General features: G+C 39.6%; 2 protein-coding genes across 2 annotated transcripts; one reads left to right on the plus strand and one right to left on the minus strand.

The window, feature by feature from the left end:
* The first annotated feature begins 7,209 nt into the window (after positions 1-7,209).
* RBP4 (retinol binding protein 4) lies at positions 7,210-12,441 on the plus strand. Its single transcript, XM_058029542.1, has 5 exons — positions 7,210-7,368; positions 8,043-8,179; positions 8,294-8,400; positions 9,736-9,948; positions 12,233-12,441. Exons 1-5 carry the CDS (start codon positions 7,210-7,212, stop codon positions 12,244-12,246), a joined length of 630 nt encoding a protein of 209 aa, XP_057885525.1. The 3' UTR covers positions 12,247-12,441.
* Positions 12,442-12,820: 379 nt separating this feature from the next.
* FFAR4 (free fatty acid receptor 4) lies at positions 12,821-18,827 on the minus strand. The gene is made up of 3 exons (XM_058029688.1): positions 18,294-18,827; positions 17,411-17,539; positions 12,821-13,720 (listed from the first exon to the last, which is right to left on the minus strand). The coding sequence occupies exons 1-3, from the start codon at positions 18,825-18,827 to the stop codon at positions 13,313-13,315; spliced, it is 1,071 nt and encodes a 356-aa protein (XP_057885671.1). The 3' UTR covers positions 12,821-13,312.
* Positions 18,828-22,199: the final 3,372 nt, after the last annotated feature.

Consider the following 22,199-nt stretch of genomic DNA (forward strand, 5'->3'; position numbering starts at 1 on the left):
AATATAATTAATCTTACTTCTGTTTATGCCTACCATGTAGATCAAAAGCAATGAGGGATTCTTGGTGTAAGAAAATAAAACATACACCCTTTGGCCATTCTTGATTTGATAAGAGTATTGCCAAAGTACATCATCTGTCTGCCAGAAGCCACAGTAAGTCAACATTAGTATTTATCAATAGATCTCAAAGAATCAACAAGGGCAACTGACACAGATACTCTTGAGCACGAAGAACAGGTCACTGATAGATGCTCAATCATGCCTAACATTACTTTTCCCTCTGACCATCATATGAAACACTATATATGGAACTAGTTTTTTGCCAGGCTGCAGATACTCTGCAGATTTTAAAAGGTATATGAAAATCAGCACATTACAAACACAATTTGGCCTGGCTCCTTTTCTCAGACTGGGCTGCAGCCCCCAGCAGCCTGGGGGACAGGCCCCTCCCTGGTGGATGTGTGAGTCTGCAGCATCTTCTTGACAGGTGACCCAGTGATAGGAACTTGTGGCAACCCAGCAGTGTTCTCACTGTTGTACACACACACAGTTTACAAGAAAACAGCGGAAGAAAGGCACATTTATTCTTACTCAAATTCAATATTAGTACTTTCAATATTTGATCAATACATATAAAAGCAGTAGAGACTTGAAAATAATTTTATATGTAACTACATAGAGTTAAATTAGTGCTTTGCATCTTCCTAATTTCTAGCTCATTACTTTTCATTCTGTGCTTTAAAAGAAGAGGATGATGAAGAGCCTCAGTGAAATCATGTGAAGGAATTGTAACATTTTTTTGCATTATGTGTTCAGTCATATTTTTTTACTGACTTTGGAACATTCCACATAGTAGTTTCTTTGAAGGAGAAGGCACCTATAGAGGATCTGTCTCATGCCCAGCTAAAGCATTCTAAAAAATTAACTTCTATGTAAGACTTACACATTCATCTTTATCACACATGATAAATCAGTTTAGACATCAAAGTGGCATGTCAGTCTCTGGAGGGAGAACAAGTGAATACAGGCAGACTGACCAAGTGATACCATTTTCTTTGGGGGCTAGGAGGTGGGGGGTTTACATTTTTGTAAACTAACAAATTTAGTATAATTTTATTATAATTTTTTTCTATGTGCAAATCACCTAAAATGCTTATCATGCTTTCATCAAATCTTCCTCATGCTCATCTCTTTTTACAAAGGATAAACTACACTATTTGTACTTTGAGATAACAAATGAAGATAATTTTATAATTTGGTACTACTGTAAGGTGATACATTTTCTTTGTAATAAAATATTCCAGATGTCTCTGGGCTGTACCATAATAATTTTTATGTCATAAAGAAATTCTTATTGCATTTTCCTTAATTTAGATACACTCTTAAAATTGGACTCTTGTGCTGTCAAGTGTGCAACAAAACAGAAAGAAATATAAGAAAACAACAAAAGTTCTTTTAAAATTTTTGTAATAAATTTTAAAGTTTCTCTGCTGGAATATGACATTTATTTTCTGTTCTATCTCTTTTACTCTCCTTTTTTTCCACAGTATTGAACATTTTATTTTTATTAAACCTAATTCACATTTGTATCTAAATTTAATTTCAGAGACTCTCAGAAATATGTGTGCTTTGTGATTTTAATACATATGATATCATTTGCCTTTGACGTTCATAGTACCTACAGAAATGAAACTATTTATGGAGTAGTTCTTAGTAGTAGACCATTCCTGAGCCCTTGTGATACATGGAAACTCCTAAGAAGGATAACTGACAGACATGGTTATTTAAATAGATTCAAGCAGCACGTAAATGTCAAAGGCATTTATAAGGCTTCCCAGTTCAGCTCAGTGTTTGTATTTGAATGTCTCTGCCCATCCTATAGCAGTAAATGTGGTTTATTCAGTTAAGATTTTCTGAAAAAACACAGATCAAACATGCTTATTTCAATTGCATGAATTTTGATGTGATTAATATCTTGCTTGCTGTCTGGACATTGGAGATTCATATGTATAATCCAAGAAATCAATATTCAGAGTTGTTTGTGGTTTTTTTCTAAATGAATACATTGTGAGAATTGATTTTGTTGGTTTTTACAACAGGTACTGTGTGATCCTAACACAGCCAGGTTTTGGCACTAAAATGTTTTGGTGTCACTGACTTGGTATCCTCTGGGAACTCTTATAAACATCCTTAATTTCATGTTTCTTTTAGAATAATTCTCTATCCCTTTTCTTACAAAAATAATTTTAAAAACATAAACACTGAAGATCGTAAGTTAACTGCTTTTTCCATAGAGCTGCAAATGTTTATGTTCTCTTAAAACTACCAATTATTAGCTCTGGGGGATCATGAAGTTAGTAATCAACAGAGATTATAGACTCTGGGGGAGATTTCCTGAAGTAAATGGCCAGTCTAGTGTGAAGGGTTGCCAGATGCACTGCAGCTTTGACCAAAAGTATGGATTTCTTCATAGCTTGGCATGAATTTTAGTATACAGACTAAGGCAAAAGGCAGCAGCCTTTTAATGTCAGCCATTCTCCCATTTACTCCCTGAAGATCTTAGGTTACTTGACAAGTTTTTACTATTGACAATGTTTTTCAGCACTGCTGAGAAGTCTTCTTCATGCCCTCCTGTCAGGTATGTGTGTTGTTAAGATGCCCCCAAACATTTTGGGCTGAAGAGTCTCAGCTTTCTCAGCCTCTCTTTTTATCAGATTCTCCTACTGCTTTGTGAACTTTGTGGTTCATTGCTGGACTCAGTACATAAGGTCTGTGTCTTTCATCATTTATAATTTAGAGCTCTTCTCACCTGCCTGGCCAGCCTGTTGCTGAACTTTAGATCTTTGTTTTATATTGCTTCCATTTTAGTGATATGCCCAGAAAAAGCTTCAATTCAGAATCACAATCCTCAAAAAGATTTGTTAAAGAAAATAGAGGTACCATTTTAAATTAGTTCTGTTAGTAAATACTATTTGTAAAGACTTCAGTGTAAATTTACTCCCTAAACAAAATGTCGCGTCATTAAGTTACAAGAACAGGTAGTACACAGGCTGGCATGGAGCAAAGGGCAATCTCTTCCATTCCTTTCTGTCCTTGACCTCTGTACTCAGACTGCCACCAAGAGGAGCAGTTGTGATGGTGGCAGTGCACACTGCTGTCCCTTACAAAGTACACCGAGCTCCTTGGCACAGCTCATGCCATTTGTTATAGCTACGAGTCTGGTTTCACAGGGCACTTGCATCCCCTGCTCTGGGCACACAGTGGTCATTCATTTGCCTGCAAATCTGCCTCGGAGACTTTAATGGATACTCATGTTTATGAACGGCATTCTGTAAATAAACAGTCAAGGGAACACAGCAAAAAGTCTTTCAATCTATTGTAGTCTGGCTGGAAATGGATGTTCCATTTCCTACTAGCAATTTTTGAGTCAACTTTCTCCTAAGAGCTTGACTAGGTCTTGTGAACAAAAAAAAAAATTTTAGTTATTTCAATATGTAGAGCTTGAAAGGTGCCAATGTTAAAATGTTTAAATAGTAATTTGACTGGTTTCTTCCTTCTATTAAAAGTCATAAATAAAGATAAAATAATTCCTATAATGAAAGTTTTTTTCCCAGACATTTCCTTCCATATTTTTTTCTTGCTATACCTAATTGAGAATATTGCAGAATTTTACATGCTATTAATGTAGAAAATAATCCAGTCACAGAATCACTGACAGAAGTCAGCCCCTTTTCTGTCCTTTTGGCAAAATGCAAAGGTAGAAGACCTTCTTTTCCTTTCATTAAATATAGTTCCAAAAAATACATAGTGACTTAAAAAAAAATCTGTAATATTCATAATATGCTGCCAGCCTCAGGTATCAGAAGTCATGTGTGAAACTTATCAATATTTAAATAATTTATTGAATTTTAATAATTTCCTTAAATATAATTGTCTGAGCTTTCCCAGAACCTAGAAATCCTTGGATATCAGTGATTTGATCTATGCTTAGTCCTCTCAGATGCAAAATCCTGGCCCAAGTTCCTTTCCGTTTGCATGAGAAGTACAAATCTAAGAGGTGAATATTTAGGTTTGAATGAGGATCACTCACTGACATAATTTCTCAAGCAAACTCAGAGCCCAATCAATCCAAGTGATATTTAACTGAGGCAAAGTTTACACTGTTTATGAGTTTACACAGTTGTGCTGGCATCTCTTAGGACTGAGGAAGAATTCACCCTTGAATTGCCATAGCCCTGCTCATCTGCCAGAAACCTTCCATTCCTCCCCCAGCACAACCTAATCTAGACTTAACCAACAGCAGAGCAGCATTTTTGCCTAAAATCCCTGTCCCACTGACCAAGGAAGTTCTTCATGTGTAACCCAGAAAGGACTTCACCAATGTAAGCTGTGTCTGCAGCAGGCAGTATTGGAGGGACAGCTAGAGCAGAGGAGGCAGCGAGCCCAGCTCCCTGTGTGACCTCCATGGCATTCTGACTTGCCCAGCTTCTCTTCTGCCCTTGTTGAAATCTGACTGGGAAATACTGGTGTGATTTCACTGGAGCTGCACTGCCCCAGATTCCCAATGATAACACATCAAAAGAAGATTTTCCTTGGACATTGTCTAGAGTTTGTAGAGATTCCAAACTCAAGGGCCTGAATAAGTGGAAGTTATAATTACTAAATGTGTCAGGCACCTCAACCAGATATAAGTTGCCGAATATTGCAGAGATCAGTAGAGGTACACAATTAAAGAAATGCTGTGCCATGGCTTATACAAAATTATATGTTTCTGATTCAGATTTATTGCATCGGATTAATTTAGGAGACTGGAAAATCCCTTGCACACATTTAGAACTGATCTTATTAAAACTTATTAACAGAAGTAAACTTTTATTTAATTGCCACTTGGTTTAATTTCCTGTCTGTAAATCTTCTGACAACAGCAGTATGTATAAAAGGAACACTGACCTAGCTTTTCAGACGTGGTCAAATCTCAGCAGTTTTGACATATGTGCGTGAGTGACTGTGGACTCCTTTGAAAACTTCATAGACAATTATGCTATTGAAAACTTGATAGGAATAGATTTGATCCTGCAAGGACCTCTCTGGTAATATAAAACAGTATGCAGATTTTTGAACAGAACAAACTTAAGAGAAATTATAATATTTTACAAATTGGCAGAGAACAAAGAAATAATTGTTTTCTTTGGTATTAAATAAAGTAATTGATTCAAAACTTATGAATTAAGCTATAATCCATCTTATTGCTATCAGTCATGTGAGACAGTGAACAAAGAAAATCCATGTTGAATTTGGTCTTGTTTGTATGATGAATTCATATATCAAGATCAGTGAGTGTCTTGTAAAGGTTTTATAAAAATGTATATGTATCACTGGTATCACCATTGCCAGACTAGAGCAAGATTCTGAAAGTCACCAGAAGAATAGAGTTTACTTTTTCTCTTCAGTCTTTGTAGGAATTAGCAAATTTGAAAATCTCAGCTTAAAAATGGAAATGTTGAATTATTGCAAAGCTACCACTGAAAGTTTCAGGACAATTAATATACATACACCCTTCTAATTCCTTGGGTTAAATATGTTCTTTACTATGAATAGAAGCTTAATATTAAATATAGTGTAATTTTTAGTGACTGATGTTATCCAGGAAATCAAAGGCAGACATGGAAGAGCCCTGAGCAATAGATGTTTAAGAAAGTGAACAAAACATATTCAGTGTGCAAAAAGCCTCCAACATAAAGCAGAAAAGCAAGCTAAATCAATCAGATTGTTTGCATTATATATGAGAAGAGATTTTAAAGGACAGCAACAGTAAGAAGTCTAATATTTTTATGAATGTATGAAAGGAATATTAAGTAAACTTCTGGGAAAGACCATGCTGAATAAATTGGTTAAAGCTGTACATCGGCTACTATTTAGGTATTTTTTATACTACATTTGTATCTTCATATTAAAATTATATATTTGCTTGATTTTTAAAGTAATGAATACCAGCCTTTTAAATAACAGGATTCTGCCTTTATTCTTTAAAAAAAAATGGGAGGTGAAAAGGTAGGTGAATTAGTTCTCTTGGTAACAATCATTCCTATCCTGCTCTGGTTACATGCCTAGAAAATAATTAACAGATTTTCTCTAATGCTTCCTAAAGATGTTGAAACTAGAGAACAAATATTGACTGAGAGGCAGCAAAACTTGCCTGGACAGGGGAAATTAATGGTTTATATAACTGAAAACAGTTTGCCAAAAACAGAACAGAAGTTATGGAATATCTGATTTAAAGTTAATCACATGTCAAAATGGCCAGAGGTGGTGTGTACATGCACTTGGATATTTGCAGGCCACACTTAAGTTCTGGTACTACATAAAAAGGCTCTTTCACCATCCTGAGGATCTGCAGGGCCACTGTTCTTGTTGCTGGGAGCTGCTCAGGAGATGATTTCGCCCAGAGAGCCTTTTGGAAGCAAGTGGAAGCCAGTCATGAGGACCTGAAGAGGTTGTGGCATAACCAGGCTTTCAGAAACAGGAGCAAAAACTTGCAAGCATTATGTTTGCCACTGTTTATCAGGGTAAAAGAGGGAAGGACTTTGAGGAGGAGGTGGAGGAAACAAACCTGCACCTTGTAACTGGGTCCAGCATATTGGGTAAGATGGATTTTGGACTGCAGTGTGTAAAATCGCAGAGGAGGTGGAGGCAGTTCACTCTCCCCCATGCAAAGGTGGGATGCCTCTCATTCCGTTTGTTCTCCCCACACATGTGCACACTCCTTCCCCCAGGTGTGAGCTCTGCTTTGAGGTTGGGAAAAGCAAAGAGAGGCATTTGTTCCTAGCGCCGGCGTGGCTGCAGAGCAGGGTCAAAGACCACCTGAGCCCACGGGTGTTACGCAAGAGGCTGTAATGAAGGGGCCCCAGCCCGCAGCATCCACCAGCCCGCCTCCCGCTGCCCTCCCCAGTGCCGGCCCTGCGGCTCAGCGGGTTGCGAAAGCCCCAGGAGTACATAAAGCATTCCCTGCCTGGGCACTGCCACCACCATCAACACTCGGGCTCCCAAGAGGCTCCAGGGACCGGCACTGTCTGTAAGGGACCCTGCCGCTATGGGCTGGGGATGAGCAGAGGCCTTGCCTGCACATGCATCAGGGAAAGCTGCGTGACACCCTGGTGACCTAACAGGGCAGCCTTCTTCCCTTCGCTTGTGAGACAGAGCTTGTTTCTGATGCTATTCTCTGTTTGCTGCAGGGACAGGATGGTCCACACACAGAGAGCTCTGCCCTGGCTGCTGCTGCTGTCACTGGCCTTAGTGGGCAGCAGCACTGCAGAGCGGGACTGCCGAGTAAGCAGCTTCAAAGTCAAGGAGAACTTCGACAAGACCAGGGTAAATCTTCTTTATTCTCCTGGATCTGTGATGTCTTGCATAACTCTTTCCAGGCTACAAAATTTGGCATTCAGTAGCACCAGTGTGGTCACATTTTGAAGTCACAGACTGTGACACTGAAAAACAGCTAAAGTTTGTGATGTGCACACCTCCACAGATGCTGGATCCTGGTGCACCTGATAAAGGAATACTGCAGAAACTGAGTTTTAGCAGACTGGTCTCAAACTGTAGGGTATAAGCAGAAGGACTGTATTGACTTGGCTGTTTCTATGAAAAATTAATACTCTGGTGTTTTCAGACACCATTGCAAGGAAAAAAATGTACATAGATCTGACAAGATCTTCTAGTTGTTATTCCTTTTTCCACTAAATTTTGTTATACTTTGTTATATACTTTGTTATATAATCCTTATACTAGACAGCTGCAGATACAGGTAAGTTTACCCAAAAAAAAGTCAGTATTTCAACACATTATGATTGCACTAGCATGTATTGATGGGTTTATGCTGTTGAAACAGATAGATTTGCTTCTTAGATACATCTAGATACACCTTTGAGGCATGAAGTCAAAGATCTGCATGCTCTTCCCTCTGTCACCTCCCCTATTCTGTACTGTCTGCTTGTAATGTTTCCATTGTTCTAAGTCTACATGCAGCCTTTCTTATTTCCTTGCAGTACAGTGGCACCTGGTATGCCATGGCAAAAAAAGATCCTGAGGGGCTGTTTCTGCAGGACAATGTGGTAGCCCAGTTCAGCGTAGATGAGAATGGACAAATGACTGCCACTGCAAAGGGCAGAGTCAGACTCTTCAAGTAAGCTGTTTGCCACTTGTTCCATTTTGCTAAGCTCCAATCCTACCTGCTTCCCTGTGCAAGTCACTGAAGCTGTGCTCTTACATTGGAATGTAATATTGTCTTTGGCTACAGTAACTGGGATGTCTGTGCTGACATGATCGGCTCTTTCACTGACACAGAGGATCCTGCCAAGTTCAAGATGAAGTACTGGGGAGTCGCCTCTTTTCTGCAGAAAGGAAGTGAGTACTTAACTATAGAGGATGCAGAACTACTTGAAAGACTAGTTATGTTGTGTGTCCATGCTGGGAAAAGAAAAAGTTCTGTCAAATTTCTTAAATGCACTTAAAAGACATAATAACTATCATACTGCAAAGCTTAATGTGAACAAGGTAATCACTACTTTTTATATGGGACAGCTGGTTGGCTTTCTTTAAAGAAGTGAAGACCTGGCCTTTGTATATCTTTGTATTTCATTTGTTTGTTACCCAACAATATAATTGAAGGCCGCTGTTTGAAAAGAAATGAAAAGCAGATGAAGTATTTTAAGACTTGTTTTAGTTCAGAACTCAGTTACCAGATGCTAGTGTTCTCTCTGCAGCCTGATGTCAGAGCTGGCAAAGCAGGGAAGAGGATTTATAAAATGTTATTTTGTTTGATCTCATGTCTCCAAATGTAGAGATTTCTCTGTTTTAAGAGACAAATATGATCATATGTATATATTTGTACTTTTATGTCATCTCTCCACCCTATACAAAATCAGTTTCTCGAGTCAATTTGTAGCTCAAGACATTTCCTTGGATTGTTTCCAAGAGAAGCAGGTAGAATTTGGAACTGATAGGAGCTCCATTCCATCCAAAGACACAGTTACAAAGCATGTTTTGGATGTCAATTTGTCTTAAACAGTTCCCAGGTCTCCCCAGAATATGCTGCTGAGTCATGGGCTCTTCAGGTTGCTGGCTGACCCCAAACTCTGCCTTTCTAAAAGGCCTGGTGTCCCCCCACAGGAGAGAAGGGGAAGACAACAGAGTGTTGCCTTTACCAGTGCAGATGTACTGCAAGGGAGAATATTTGGCTCAAGCAGAGGAAGGTGCAGATATGTCAGGTTTTACTGCAAACACTGAAACAGCCTGACTTCTGTTAGAACAGAGTGTCTAGTGTGACCAGGTTTTTGTCAGGTTACATAGCTAATTGTTTGGAATTATCTGAAGTTGTAACAGTGTTTTAAGAAGAGGGTTTATGGCAGAACTTGTAGCAAATAGTTCTAATACACAAGCAAACTGCATGATTATCTTTTTCCTTAAAAATGTAGTCTATTAACATCTCTGGTAAGAAAATATTTATGGGTTTGAGTCACTTTGAGCAGGCCGAGCATGTCCATCTTTATTTTCTTTTTAAAAATAAACATGGAAGTAAATACTGGACACAGGAATAAATGAAAAGCTAATCTGCTATAACTTGTACTGATCTTCATTTTAGCATTTTCTTTAATAGACTTATGGCAGCAATCCTTTCTGATTTACTGGATTTCACTGGTGTCTCTAACACTTTTTTTTCTTTGCTATGTTTTTTTCCAGATGATGATCACTGGGTAGTGGACACGGATTATGATACATATGCTCTTCATTACTCCTGCCGCCAGCTAAATGCAGATGGCACTTGTGCTGACAGCTACTCCTTTGTGTTCTCCCGGGACCCCAAGGGATTGCCTCCAGATGCACTGAAAATTGTCAGACAAAGGCAGATAGAACTCTGTTTGGACAGGAAATACAGAGTTATCGCCCATAATGGTGAGAACTTTTTTTTTCTGAAGAATTTTATTTCAGGGTGTAATGACTAAAGCACTGGGTTTCTATTACTCATTAGATATCAAGTGCATAATGCCTTTTACTTAGTGGCTGTAACACTGTCTTTTGAAAACTGGAGCTTGTAGTAACTTATTTCCAGCTTTAGCTTCCCTTATCTCAAGGAGAGCTGAGGTGCATAGTTTTTCATGCAACATATCAGGTCACCTGAAACAGTAATTAGAGGAAGTTGTATAACAATTAAGTCAATGTAGTGTGAGTAAACATAGTAAGGATAAACTTCATAGCTATGGTAAAAAGTAATTGGGCAGCTTTTATCACATCTCTTTGCCTTTGTTCAAATACTTTTTTGAGAAATTCATCAGAAAGGCTTTTAAGGAAAATGGAAGTCTTGGAAAGGATACCTTACAGAAGACCCTTTCTCACAAGTCCTCATGTTAACTGTTTCACAAAGAGCTGTGGAAGAGGGTCATAGCCCTGATACTGGAAGCATGACACTCTCTTGAGTCCTATAGTCAGGCTGAACTTACAACACAGGGAATTAGCTCACTTATGCTCAAGTGTATTACAAAGGTCAAATGGTAATTATCTAGAAGAAACCATAATGTTTCTTATGATAAGAATTACACCCAGAGTGGGGAATTGTAAAGAGTAAAGGAGAAAAATCAAAATATTTAGAACAAATAAAATAGTAGTACCTCTCCTTACTTCCTCCCCACCTCTCACATCCTGGAAGGCATGCTATTTATGAAAGACTTGATTGGTGAATCAGCTGAATGGGAACTCCCAATGTAATGATGTGAGCAAAAGAGTTAATACAATTCTTGCATGTGTAAACCAAGACTCACATGAGATTGTTGTGCTTGGCATAGGTCTAATTGCTATGTCACATGAAGTAACAAGCATAACTGGAAAAAGTATTGAGGATGAATTACAGGTTTTGAAGAAAAGCAGAAAAAATGATTAAAAGTTTGTAAAATGTGTCATCTAGTGAGTGCTTTAAAGATCTTAATCTTTTCCTATTAGGAAGAGGTTAAAGGCTGACCTGAGCAAAGTCTGTGCTTGTCCACACAAGCAATAGGAATTGGATAGAAAATGACTTGCAAACACAGAAATAATTTAAATGGATGGAACTTTAAACTGGACACATTCAGAGCAGAAATAAACAGCCATTTGTTTAACTCCAAAGGTCATTAACCTTTGGAACAGTTTACCAAGAGTTGTTGTATGTTCTTCATCACTGAAATCTGTAAACCAAGATTAAAGGCTTTTCTCAATGGCATGCTAGAACAAACTGAGATTGACTGAAGGAACTTTTGGGCCTTATAAAGAAAGTCAGAAAGATGAGCTAGGTCAGCTGTTGTGGCTCTATTATCTGTTCATCTGATCCATAAACAGAGTAATACATTGCTGTGTTGCTTCAAGGCATCCTGTTATCAGATCTGTTGCTAATTGTGCACACTCTGCCTATGTCTTAAAGCTAATTAAGAGTGTGTGTGTGTGTGTGTGTGTGTGCGCTCACTCAACTAATAGATGTACAAAGCTTACTTGATTTAAAAAAAAAATCAAAATATCTATACTGGCTGTTCAAGGCAAAAAAGAAGCCTAGGAAATGAAAGATTTTTGTTCTAACTTACACTGCATTTATGATGGTAGCTCCTTCTCAAATATAGCTCAAGCTAAGATATTCTTAGTCTCTCAGAGTAGTAGCTCAAGTAACTTTAAGCTGTGTAATGTCAATATTAAGTGAGAGTTCTTGTAAATACAGTGTCATATCAGTAGAGTTGAAAGCTGCATCTGCTGTTAGCATTTGCTGGAAGCAACATTTGTGAAATAAAGAGTGGTATATTCCTTCTGCTAATTTACTATTGCCATTAGAAGTTTTGGGGGTCAGGAGATTCTTACTTTGTTGAAAGAATCCTTTTTAGGGAAATAACTAGAAGCTTGTTAAAGTATAGACTCTTTTAAATCTAGTATCACTGAAAGATACTCTGTCATTGATCTGCCCAGTACGTTGTCTGCAAAAGTATTAAAATTCTCAGGAGAAGTGTAACGGATTGGATGAATTCCTGTTTTGTTCCGAGTTGAAAATTCCTTAGAATTATAAATTGCAGAGTAAGGTAATGGCATTATTATTACAAATAAAGACTACTGGACTCAAGAGCATTTTAAAGAAATTAGTAAGCATTTTAAATTTGGTGAAAGTTTGTGTAATTAAATTTTGTCTGGAGTGTTTAACAAACATAACTGTGGCTTTTGTGTGTTTCAGGATTTTGCTCTTAAGGAGATCCAACCCTATGGAAAGAAGCCATGTTACAGCACCATGGATGTAAAGTTAACACATTGATCATGTGTTCTCTGGAAAATGCTTTAAATGGGTCCATTTAGATTTTCAATATATTTATCTGAGCTGTGTAGCTCACTTTGTTAATAAACCAATGAAACATTTTAATAAACTTGGATTACATGGGATACAAATTGTATGCAAATCTGTACATATGTACACATTGGTTTCATTAGTAGCCTGTTATCTTAGTGCACTCTTTTGAACTGGTGACTGGTGATAATTAAGAATTTCATCTTGCTTTTTGTAGTGGTTTCAATTTCTGACTATAAAAAGAGTATTTATGATAAACCACCAAGTATATGTATTTTCTTTTCAACTAGAACATTATATTTTCCCTATAAAATACTCGAAATCATTTAGAAAAGAGAAAGGAATTTCAGTGACCCTATATATCACTAATTAACTTTATTGTATGACTTGCAAAGACATAAAAAATATACATATTTTTTAAAGAACTATTTTACACATGACGATTAACCATTTATTTATTTATTTATTCTTTACTTATTAATTCTCATGTATTAAGTCCATATTTTTAATTTGAGATGGAACCAAACTAGTCATTTACTTGATGATAACACATGTTCATTACCTTGTTTCAGTTAGTCTGCTCAAACTTACATTCAGGCAGACAGTTATTGAAGTTTTTAATAAAGTTCCCTTTAAAAACTGGATTTTAAAAAAAGCAGATACTTTCTGAGGATGAACATTTTCACTAGAAACTTTTAAGTACTTAATTCAACTATTTTACATTCACCAAGTTCATTGCCATATTTCTATTTATTTCAGTGTAAGAGGAGAATTCAATCCCTTAAATTAAATTGTCCAAATCCTACTGAGGCAAAGCAATGAAGTCAATAGAATTTTACCCACGGGAATTAAAAATATGTATTTAGCCTTTTTCCTCCTTCTCTGGCATGTAATACTATAACATAATGACCTATATGACCTGGGATAGCATAGACAAAATCCAAAATGTGGCATAGCTCAGACTTTAAATAATTATCTGGTAATGAAAGACAAATGTGGCTGTTCATGGTTACTTCTTCTTACTGTGGTTTCTGTACCTGCTCTATGCCTTTCAGGGTTCCCTGTACAACAGAGAAAAATTTCCTCACATTTACGTCTGAAATAGGCAACATTATACAGAATTGGATTGACTGCAGAGTTGGCAAAAGTGAATAATACTATCCAGAAGAAAACTGATGGCAAAATATTTAAATCTTCTTTGAAGTTCTGAACTAAAATTAAAAAAATAATTACTATTATTGGAGTCCACATAATGAAGAAAGAGATCATCAACAAAAAAAGGGCTCGGAATAGTTTGTAGTCTTGCTGGGAAACACGAATCTGATGATGTTCTGGATAGGCTAAACCAGCATTTAAACTTCTTCTTGATGCTTTTGTAATCTGCAGTAAAAGAGAAGAAAGCAAACTTTCACTGAAACACATTTCTACAAGTGAAAACATAAATTTTGGCACATTATGTTTTCTTTTGAAAAGCAACTACAAAAAAACACATTGCAGAATTCATTTGTACTTTTTGTCCATGGTTCCATTTCAAATGTTCTCACTTCACTAGCAATTCTTTTTCCTCTCAGCTGTGAATTCATCTCAATATTAGGCAAAGTGGTTGTTCTTTTCATGGCTCTCTACCAGTCACAAATGCTTTTCAGCATAAAACAGTCTTAATTACTCATGAAATCCCATTAAATTCAAATTATGACCTCATTTGCTCTATCTAAAGAAACCCATTGATTTTTTTTTCATAAATGCAAACTGGAACATAGTTAACAATCCTGTTGATGCACAAGAAGGAAGGCGATCCAATTATCTTATGGGCAGGCTGATATTGTAAGGTAGGTATTAGAAGGAGCATGAATTTACTACAATAAATTATTTTAAATGTGAATGAGATTGTGCATTGTTTTGTGTCACACTTAGCCTTTCAGACAGTAATCACAATTGCTTTGTATGAAATCTTACAGATCGTTAGAGTCACTATATAAATCTGTGTCTTATAAAAGCACTCTGATATAATAAACTAGACTATGGGTAGCTTGGAAACCTAGTATTCACAGGTGTGCATCATCTGTCATTAGGTAAATTATTGGACCCAGTGGGCTTGCAGAAAATTTGAAATCCTCTGCTCTAAATCCCTGTCTTCCCTGAAGTTGGCATGGCACAATTAATTTTGCTACATTCATACCTCTGATGCAAAGAAATTAAAACTGAAATATCTAGCAAAGATTTGTGCTAAATTACAGAGATGCCACTTTATCCCCTGCATGCATAGGGAAGGGGTGTTTCCAAAAAGCCTTGATCAATCAAGGCTTGATTGATCAAGGTTTTGATTAATCCTTAGCTGACTATACAGGAAGTCAAAAGATATGGCTCTACCTGCCACTTTTCCCTTTAGCAGAAACTACAGGAAGGATAACATTAATACTACAACATTTTAACTTCCTGGTACAGGTAAGGATGAAAATGTTTAGAGAGAGTAATTTGTCATTTTGTTTGTAGTTTTCTGAACTTTTCATGGAGATAAATACTCATTAAGAATCTAGACATCTTCAAAATATTTCAATAGAATGTATAAATTAAAACCCGTGAACCAAAAGTGCATTTCTTAGCAGCTTCTGAGGCTGAGAAGGGGACAGCATCACTATCACAGCTGCTTCCCTGATTTGAAAGGAGTAGAGAAATCTGATGTCCTGAGCATGTAAAACAATTTCAGCTTGATGGTCTTCTGCTGTACAATCTGGAATCCAAAAACTAGGTTAATTCCTCCAAATAGCCCAAACCAAGAATTGTTCTCAGAGAGTGCCTAACCTATCTTAGTAAGTACAAAGGTTTCACAAAATGCAAAGGACTATTATCCACTTCTAATATAAAGATAGGAAAACTGGGTTGTGTGCGCTTCTCAGTCATCACTGTTCAAACTGCTACAGAATGTCCTCATCAGATACATTTTAATCTGTCCCATATAAATAACTTCTGTCTTTCCTGCAGGAGCTGCACAGCCTAGAACTAAGAATGCAAGAGTCATGAGGACTGCGTTAAATAAGACACAATTGCTTCTTAAGAAAGTGTTCAAGAGAAATGGAGTGGCAGTGGTAAGTTGTGGATCTCTTTTTGGTCTACCCAGTATAGATACCTGTCCTTGGCATCTGGGCCACACTTGGACAAACAGCAACTTAAAAGTCATATATATATATAAGCATGTAACTTCCAGAACACAGATATCTTCCCTAGCTCTAGCCTCTGACAAAGTCTTGCCTGAGAGGCAGGACAATGGAAAACCAAATAAATTACAAATCATGGCATCTAATCTATAATTTTTGCCAGGGTTCTGGGAAGTGTTATGTAAAAATAATGCTCAGTTTCAGACTAAATTGTGAAGTACACGTTTGTAGTAGTGTATATTTCTAAAAAATTTCTGGTCTTGCATCTGTAGTCAGTCCTCATCATTCTGATCAATGCTGTAACATGAATACATGAATGCTTGGCACTGCTTCCAGCAATTCTGAGACTCATGCTATGTGTGCACTGACATGATGGAGCATCCTCACGAAGTGAGAGTGAATCTGCTCTTGGGAATGACTCAGGGATTGAGACATTCTCCAGTTCAGTTCTGCTTGCTTCCCAGAGAGACAGAAGATTCAATTATATCTTGCTATGGCCCTCAAGACTTCCTCATTTCAGGGGAAATCGTAATGTACTTTAGCATCTCTGTTAGCAAGTTAGAAAAGAAACAGGAGCAGAGCAGCATGGGGATGTCTTGTAATCCAGTATTCCAATCCATGCTTTTGGTTTCTAGCTCCCTATGTGCCATTTTTAAAATAAATTTACCTGTAATCTGGAGTCTGCAAGGACAGGACTAACAAACACCATTCCTGTCCTGGCCTCTGACCAAGAACTGTGGCATTTCTTGGCCTCCAGTAATTTGCAGTTCTTTCAAAGGACTCGCTCTCCAGTGAGTTACTCTGAGCTCTTTGCCTACCTGTATGTGGTTGCAAGTGCTTTACTTCACTACAAGAGGTTCACCTAATGCATTTACCTCAAGGTTATAATGAGCTAATACAGAAACTACAGGCTGATGACTTCTACTACAAGTTTAAGTTTGATCAATAAGCAAGGATATGTGGAGACCAGATTCTAGGTCCTTGGCTCATTTTACACCTACATCCAGCTCTGGCCTGTGTATCCAGAGCCTGTTGGTGCTCAGCATTTCATCAGCTAACTCCTTGCTCAATAATCTATGTCTGTTGAGGTTCCTTTCCAAAACCTACAATTTTCTTATGAGTAGTTTAATTACCCAAAAAAGGAAGCAAGGATCTTGTAGGTGCTTGTTAAAAATTAGGCATTGCAGTGACTAGTTCAAAGTGCCTGGTTTGAAGATGTCTAGATCTTTCTCATTCTGGTTTTGGATAGTTTAAAAGGAAATTAGATGCTAATATAATGCTTGCTAGACTATAGATTAAAACTCTGTGGTGCTGGGTGGTTTATATTTCAGCATATATGTTAAACATCATCCACTTAGAATGAAAGTGGAAGCAGATGGTTTAATTTATAGGTTTTATTTACAATATTTGAAATTGTGGAGGATTAAGCATAATCTAATGAGATCTGTGTACTAAAGACACATGCAGAAAGTCAGTAGATCAAAAAGTGGATGGCTTTTTTTCTAGTCCTGCCTTTCTCTGCTTTCTTACAAATCCCTTATGATGAGTTTAGGCTCAAGGAAAGCAAAATCAAGTTTTTAGTTATTTCAAATGCTTGACTCTTTCAGCATTTAGGAGATTGATAGTCTTGAAATATGAGCAGCACATAAATGTAGAAGTGTATTTAATATTATACATAAGAAGACAAACCATGTGTTGGGCTCTGGTAATGTGCTGCTGAAGCATGTTCTTAATTGAAGTATATAGACTGTTATGTGCAGGTTGAAATGCTCCATTTCATATCACATATTTATAATTTATTGAACAAATGTTCGTTCCCTCTACATGTATTGGTATTTGGTGACAATATACTGCTGCCTAGTGAGTTATTGTTTACTTCCCTTTATTTACAACAAAATTTAAAGGAAAAACATACCTGTAAGATTTTGGAGTAACTGATGACAATGATGAATCCTGGTATCAGAAAGAAAACAATGGCAAAGGTTGTATCCCAGACTGTTTCTCCTGCAGTGCTGGGCCAATCCAGGGTGCAAATATAAATGTCCTATTTACAAACAATGAAGAAGAAAAGCAATATTGTACCAATATTTTCAGTACAGCACTGTTCTTATCTCCCTCTACGCTTATGGGGAAAGATGGCTAAACCAAGACTAAACCAAGACTGTGAAAACTTTCTACTTAGACAAAGAGGTCAAGTAATATATTACTTGATGGTTTTAACAGCCCATACAATCACAAATATATATGTCCACAACTGGAATACTTCCATTAATTTCTTATCAAATGGTAATGGCAACTTTAAAATTGAAACTTACAAACCCTAAACTTATTAATTTATTCAAGTGTCATGTGAGGTGCACTTTTGTATGCATTTCAAAATATTAGGCAGAAAAATCTGCGCATGGCCATTTTGTACAGAGGGGGCTGCGGCTGCAGGGCAGCTCTCCCAGGATGCTGATCCTTCGGGATGCTGATCCCTCGGTAAGGGGAAGTGAGCTGAAAAGGAGGTCTCTGAGCCGCACTGAGGAACACAAAGAGAATCTCAGGCGATGCGCGTTTCCCACCTAACGGGACGGTCCGCCGGGAGAGCGGGCCGGGGGGACGGCGGGAGAGCTCCGGCCGCTCCTCCGGGCACAGCCTCGCACCTGCCCGGCGCACAGAGCGCTGCCCGCCCTGCAGGCGAGCTCCTCGCGGGCCGCTGCCGGCCGTGGCAGAGGCGGACGAGCCTCCACCGCCGCCGGTCCCGGCGCCCCCCGGCCCGGCCCGGCCCGGCTGCCGCGCCCGGCGCTCGCCCTCACCTGGCCGGCGGGGGCGGGCAGCCGCACCACGGTGAAGAAGCAGCAGAGCGGGAGGGTGGCGATGGCGGCGAGGCCCCAGATGAGGAGCACGGCGGCGGCCAGCACCTTGCGGCGGCGGAAGGCGGCGTGGCGCAGCCGGGCGATGCTGACGAAGCGCTCCAGGCTGACGGCCGACAGGGAGAGGAGGATGACGGTGCCGCTCAAGCTCACCACATAGAGGAGCAGGTGGCAAACGAAGTTGCCCAGCACCCAGGACTCGGTCCAGCGCACGACGGCGATGAAGGGCATGGCAGTGATGAAGAGCAGGTCGGCGCAGAAGAGGTTGAGGACGAGGCAGTTGGCGGCGCAGAGCCGGCGGTGCCGCCTCACCAGCAGGCAGATGCCCCAGATGTTTCCTGCCAACGACAACACGAAGATGAAGGCCAGGGCACATGACTCGCCGATGCGCAAGGCCGTCACATTGTGGCCCCTGAAGTCCGAGAAGAAGGGGAAATAGGTCTTATTCCATCCTGGTGTGCCCCTGGACACGGGCATGAGGGTGGCCAGTGGGCATGAGAGACGCACCGGGGATGGTGGCACCAGCCCTAGAGGAAGGGCTGCGCTCCCAACCACCACGGCGGCACCTGGGGTGCCCTTCCAGCACAGAGCCAGGGCATGACCGCCATCCCCCTCCCTCCTCTTCCTCCTGTCCCTGCTACCGAGGGCTCAGCCGTGCCAGCTGGGCGGTTTATGGCCCTCACACTGCAGTGGAACAAGGAAGTGCGAGAGTAAACACGGTGGAGCTCACACAAAGGCGAGGCTGCAGTGCGTGGGGCGGCAGTGAGGGGCTGCCCGACACCTCCCTAGGCAGGGTGTGGGTCAGCACGCTGCCATCACCATGGCCAGGCCCAGCCACCTCATCGAGTGCCAGCCCTGGCCTGCTCAGCTCCCCTGGCAGGCCCCTGGGGTGCCAGTGACCCTGGGAGGCCACTCAGTTTGCTCCCATCCAGTGGAGTATGCATGGCTTAGAAACAGGGATGGCTGCCACACCACTCTGAGAACTCTCCTCAGGAGCCTTGAATGACCAGACTAATCTAGGGTAAAAATAAAAAAAAAGAAGAAAATAAAAGAGGAATTTACCTATTGCCTCCTGTATTGACAGTGGCTTTTGGAAACAGCAGACCTGTGCATTGCTTGTCCTAATTGTGGAGAAGTGTCACCAACATGATTTTGAGGATCTGTTTATGAAATTCATCTAGAATCTCGTTGGTGTTATGAGTTCATGATGGAGAAGCCTGTTAAAGTAAGACAAACCTAGAAAATACATTATTTTCTCTGAACTTCAATTACTAGAAGCAGTTGCTCAGATTGTAAATGACAGTAGGGCTTTCCACTTAGGCTTTTCACTTCAGATGATTTAGAAACGGGCTGGGAGTGAAGCACGCAAATTGTCACAGACAGGCGGATAATGTCTCATAAAAGAAGATAAAATGTTTTCATAAAGTATGTAAACAGCTGTATAACTTCAGGCTGGGTGAATTCATTTGGCTGAGTGCCAGTGCAGCGCTCAAGAGTGCACTTAGAGGCTCAGCGTGTGGACCTACACCGTTTGATGAGGTGAGTGATTCCACGTGTGTGCAGTACAAAAGCAGAGTGCCACAGGGAGCAGGTGACGGGCAGTGCTTCTGCACTACCCTGGGTGTGACCCTGCCATCAACCATTTACGCAACAGCATTAGCGGGGATTCCAGATTAGTGGGGATTCCAGAAACTTGGTCCTTTGAAGGGGCAATCTCCTAATGAGGGATGACAAGAGTGACATCTTTTGTGGACTGCTTCCCATGTCTTTGCCTGTGCAGAATTTGCATTTATTTCAATTAGCAATTATTTCAGTTAGTGGTTCTAACTATCTATGCCATCTCATCAAGCAAGGAGTTTGCAGGGCAGCCTGAAGAGGCGTAAGAAATGTTCCTGCTGGCTCCTGCTGACAGATGACCGTATGAAATGTGGGCACAACATCTCCTGTTAGGGGGATGGGCTATGAAGTCAAGTGAAGACAATAAGAAAACTTGCAAAGATTGGGTCTTTTTTTTTGAGAAAGCAACACAAGTGACTGGCAAGTGTCTCAATATAGATACTTTATCCTACATCATTTGATGGGAGAAAAAAATCTGCATCCATATTACAAAAATTTTAGTAAATTTAATAGACCTACTGATTTTTTATTAGCATTTTTGATCAATGCTTGGCATATCTAGCCACAATTTATTTTGGCTCTGCTATGAACTGATTCTTTAAAATTACTTGTGAATCTTGAAATACAGCAACACCTTGTAGTTGCCTCACAGGCCTGGGACATTTTACAAGCTGACAGACTAGCCCCAAAGCTCTGGGCAGCTGGCAGTAGCAGTGGTGTGGTCAGCTCTAAATAATGGCAGGGATTTGGGAAAGAGCCATTGTTAATAGCCTGGTTGAACCTGTGTGAAATCCTGGGAGGCATTAACAGGACAGGAGGAGCAGAGGTGAGGCAGCTGGAAATGGTAGCACAGATAAATGTAAATTTCATTATGAATAAAATGCCCCTTTGACATTAGTGGAAACTTAAATTAGAAACTGGCCCTATCAATTCAGAGTAAAAGTAAACATTTGAAACAATATAGGGGAAAGGAAACAGAAACTGAAACGTACAAAGCTGCATTATTGAAGAAATTAAGATACTTTTAGTCAGGAAGGAAAGGAGTGCCAGAAGAGAAGAAGATTTGAAGATGAGATGATGTGTGGAAGTGTGTGGGTAGATCTTTGATCTTCGTTAGAAAGGACTACTTTTAGCTTTGGTCCTTAGGTGTAAGTTACTTGGCATAAGCCTGTTGTTTGCTCAGGAGAACCAAAGTGCTGCTTTTAGTTAGTGAGTGAACTTCACACTGACCTGTGTACAAAATCCTGTGCCTGGGGACAGCAGAGGTGTGAAGAAACAAGCTGGTTTCCCTCAGGTTTGATCAAACAAGTGGGCACTCCTTGCAGGAGCAAAAATTGTCAGATTACTCTTGGGTCTAATGGATCCATTATCTAAAAGAGCAACTTTCTTTTCCCTTCCATGAGGTACAAAAGTTGTATTTGCTGTTGGGTAGGTCTAATCATAGCAACCACCAGAACACAAAATCTGAGGAAGAGAGGAGTTGTAACCCCCACAGAGCCACTCTGGCTTTACTGTAATAGGTGGATGCTGCGTGTGGTATGTGCACCACGTGCTCATGACAAGGAAGTGATTACCAGAATGCTGGAACCTGTTATGATTGCTTAACCTATATAATTTTTATAAGCTATGTTTGCTTTTATGCTCAAACATGGAGTCAGCTCAGATTTCATTGCTCTAAGTTAAATGAAAGCTGCAGACACCTCTGTGGAGGTGGTTTGCCTAACCTAGCAGGAAAAAAATCTTGTTTCTTTTTTCATGGGTGTTTTCTTCATCCCTAATGAAAGCCAAAGGTTTGGCCTTCTCTGTTTCAGATAAGGGCTGTGTTACCTGATACCATTAGTCAAGCTCTGCTTTTCAGATTGTTCCCCTGGCAACCATGAACTGTCGTGACAGGTGGGGATCGATCAGCTTATTTATATCTTGAGCATTAAGAAATATTCCCAGAGAAAGGGACCACTTAATGGGTGACTCTGGGAGATAGGTGTTCTTGTTCCATTTGGACATGGTTTAGTAAAGGTTTTTGCCTTATTTGTGCATCTTCTTGCATGTAGATTGCTGGTTTAAGTCTTTGGGTGTATTTTTGTGCACCTGTATCACACTAGGTAAATAGCACTGACTTCTGTAACAGGTGTATTGCACATTTAATGTTTGCCAAGTGATGTAAATTCATTTCATTAGAAAGATTGTCTCTTTGTCTTCACAAGAGAGGTTGCAAGCTTGTAGATGATTCAT

This window comes from Melospiza georgiana, chromosome 8 (assembly GCF_028018845.1).
Source record: "Melospiza georgiana isolate bMelGeo1 chromosome 8, bMelGeo1.pri, whole genome shotgun sequence".
NCBI classification, from domain to species: domain Eukaryota; kingdom Metazoa; phylum Chordata; class Aves; order Passeriformes; family Passerellidae; genus Melospiza; species Melospiza georgiana.

Bases quoted from the DNA above. Each gene is read 5' to 3' on its own strand.
- RBP4 (XM_058029542.1), top strand. From the start codon at position 7,210: ATGCTATTCTCTGTTTGCTGCAGGGACAGGATGGTCCACACACAGAGA. The intron at 8,180-8,293 runs GTAAGCTGTTTG...CTTTGGCTACAG, and splicing joins GGCAGAGTCAGACTCTTCAA to TAACTGGGATGTCTGTGCTG. The intron at 8,401-9,735 runs GTGAGTACTTAA...GTTTTTTTCCAG, and splicing joins CTCTTTTCTGCAGAAAGGAA to ATGATGATCACTGGGTAGTG.
- FFAR4 (XM_058029688.1), bottom strand. From the start codon at position 18,827: ATGCCCGTGTCCAGGGGCACACCAGGATGGAATAAGACCTATTTCCCC. The intron at 17,540-18,293 runs GTGAGGGCGAGC...GTTTGTAAATAG, and splicing joins TGCCCGCCCCCGCCGGCCAG to GACATTTATATTTGCACCCT. The intron at 13,721-17,410 runs GTATGTTTTTCC...CTTTTACTGCAG, and splicing joins GTTACTCCAAAATCTTACAG to ATTACAAAAGCATCAAGAAG.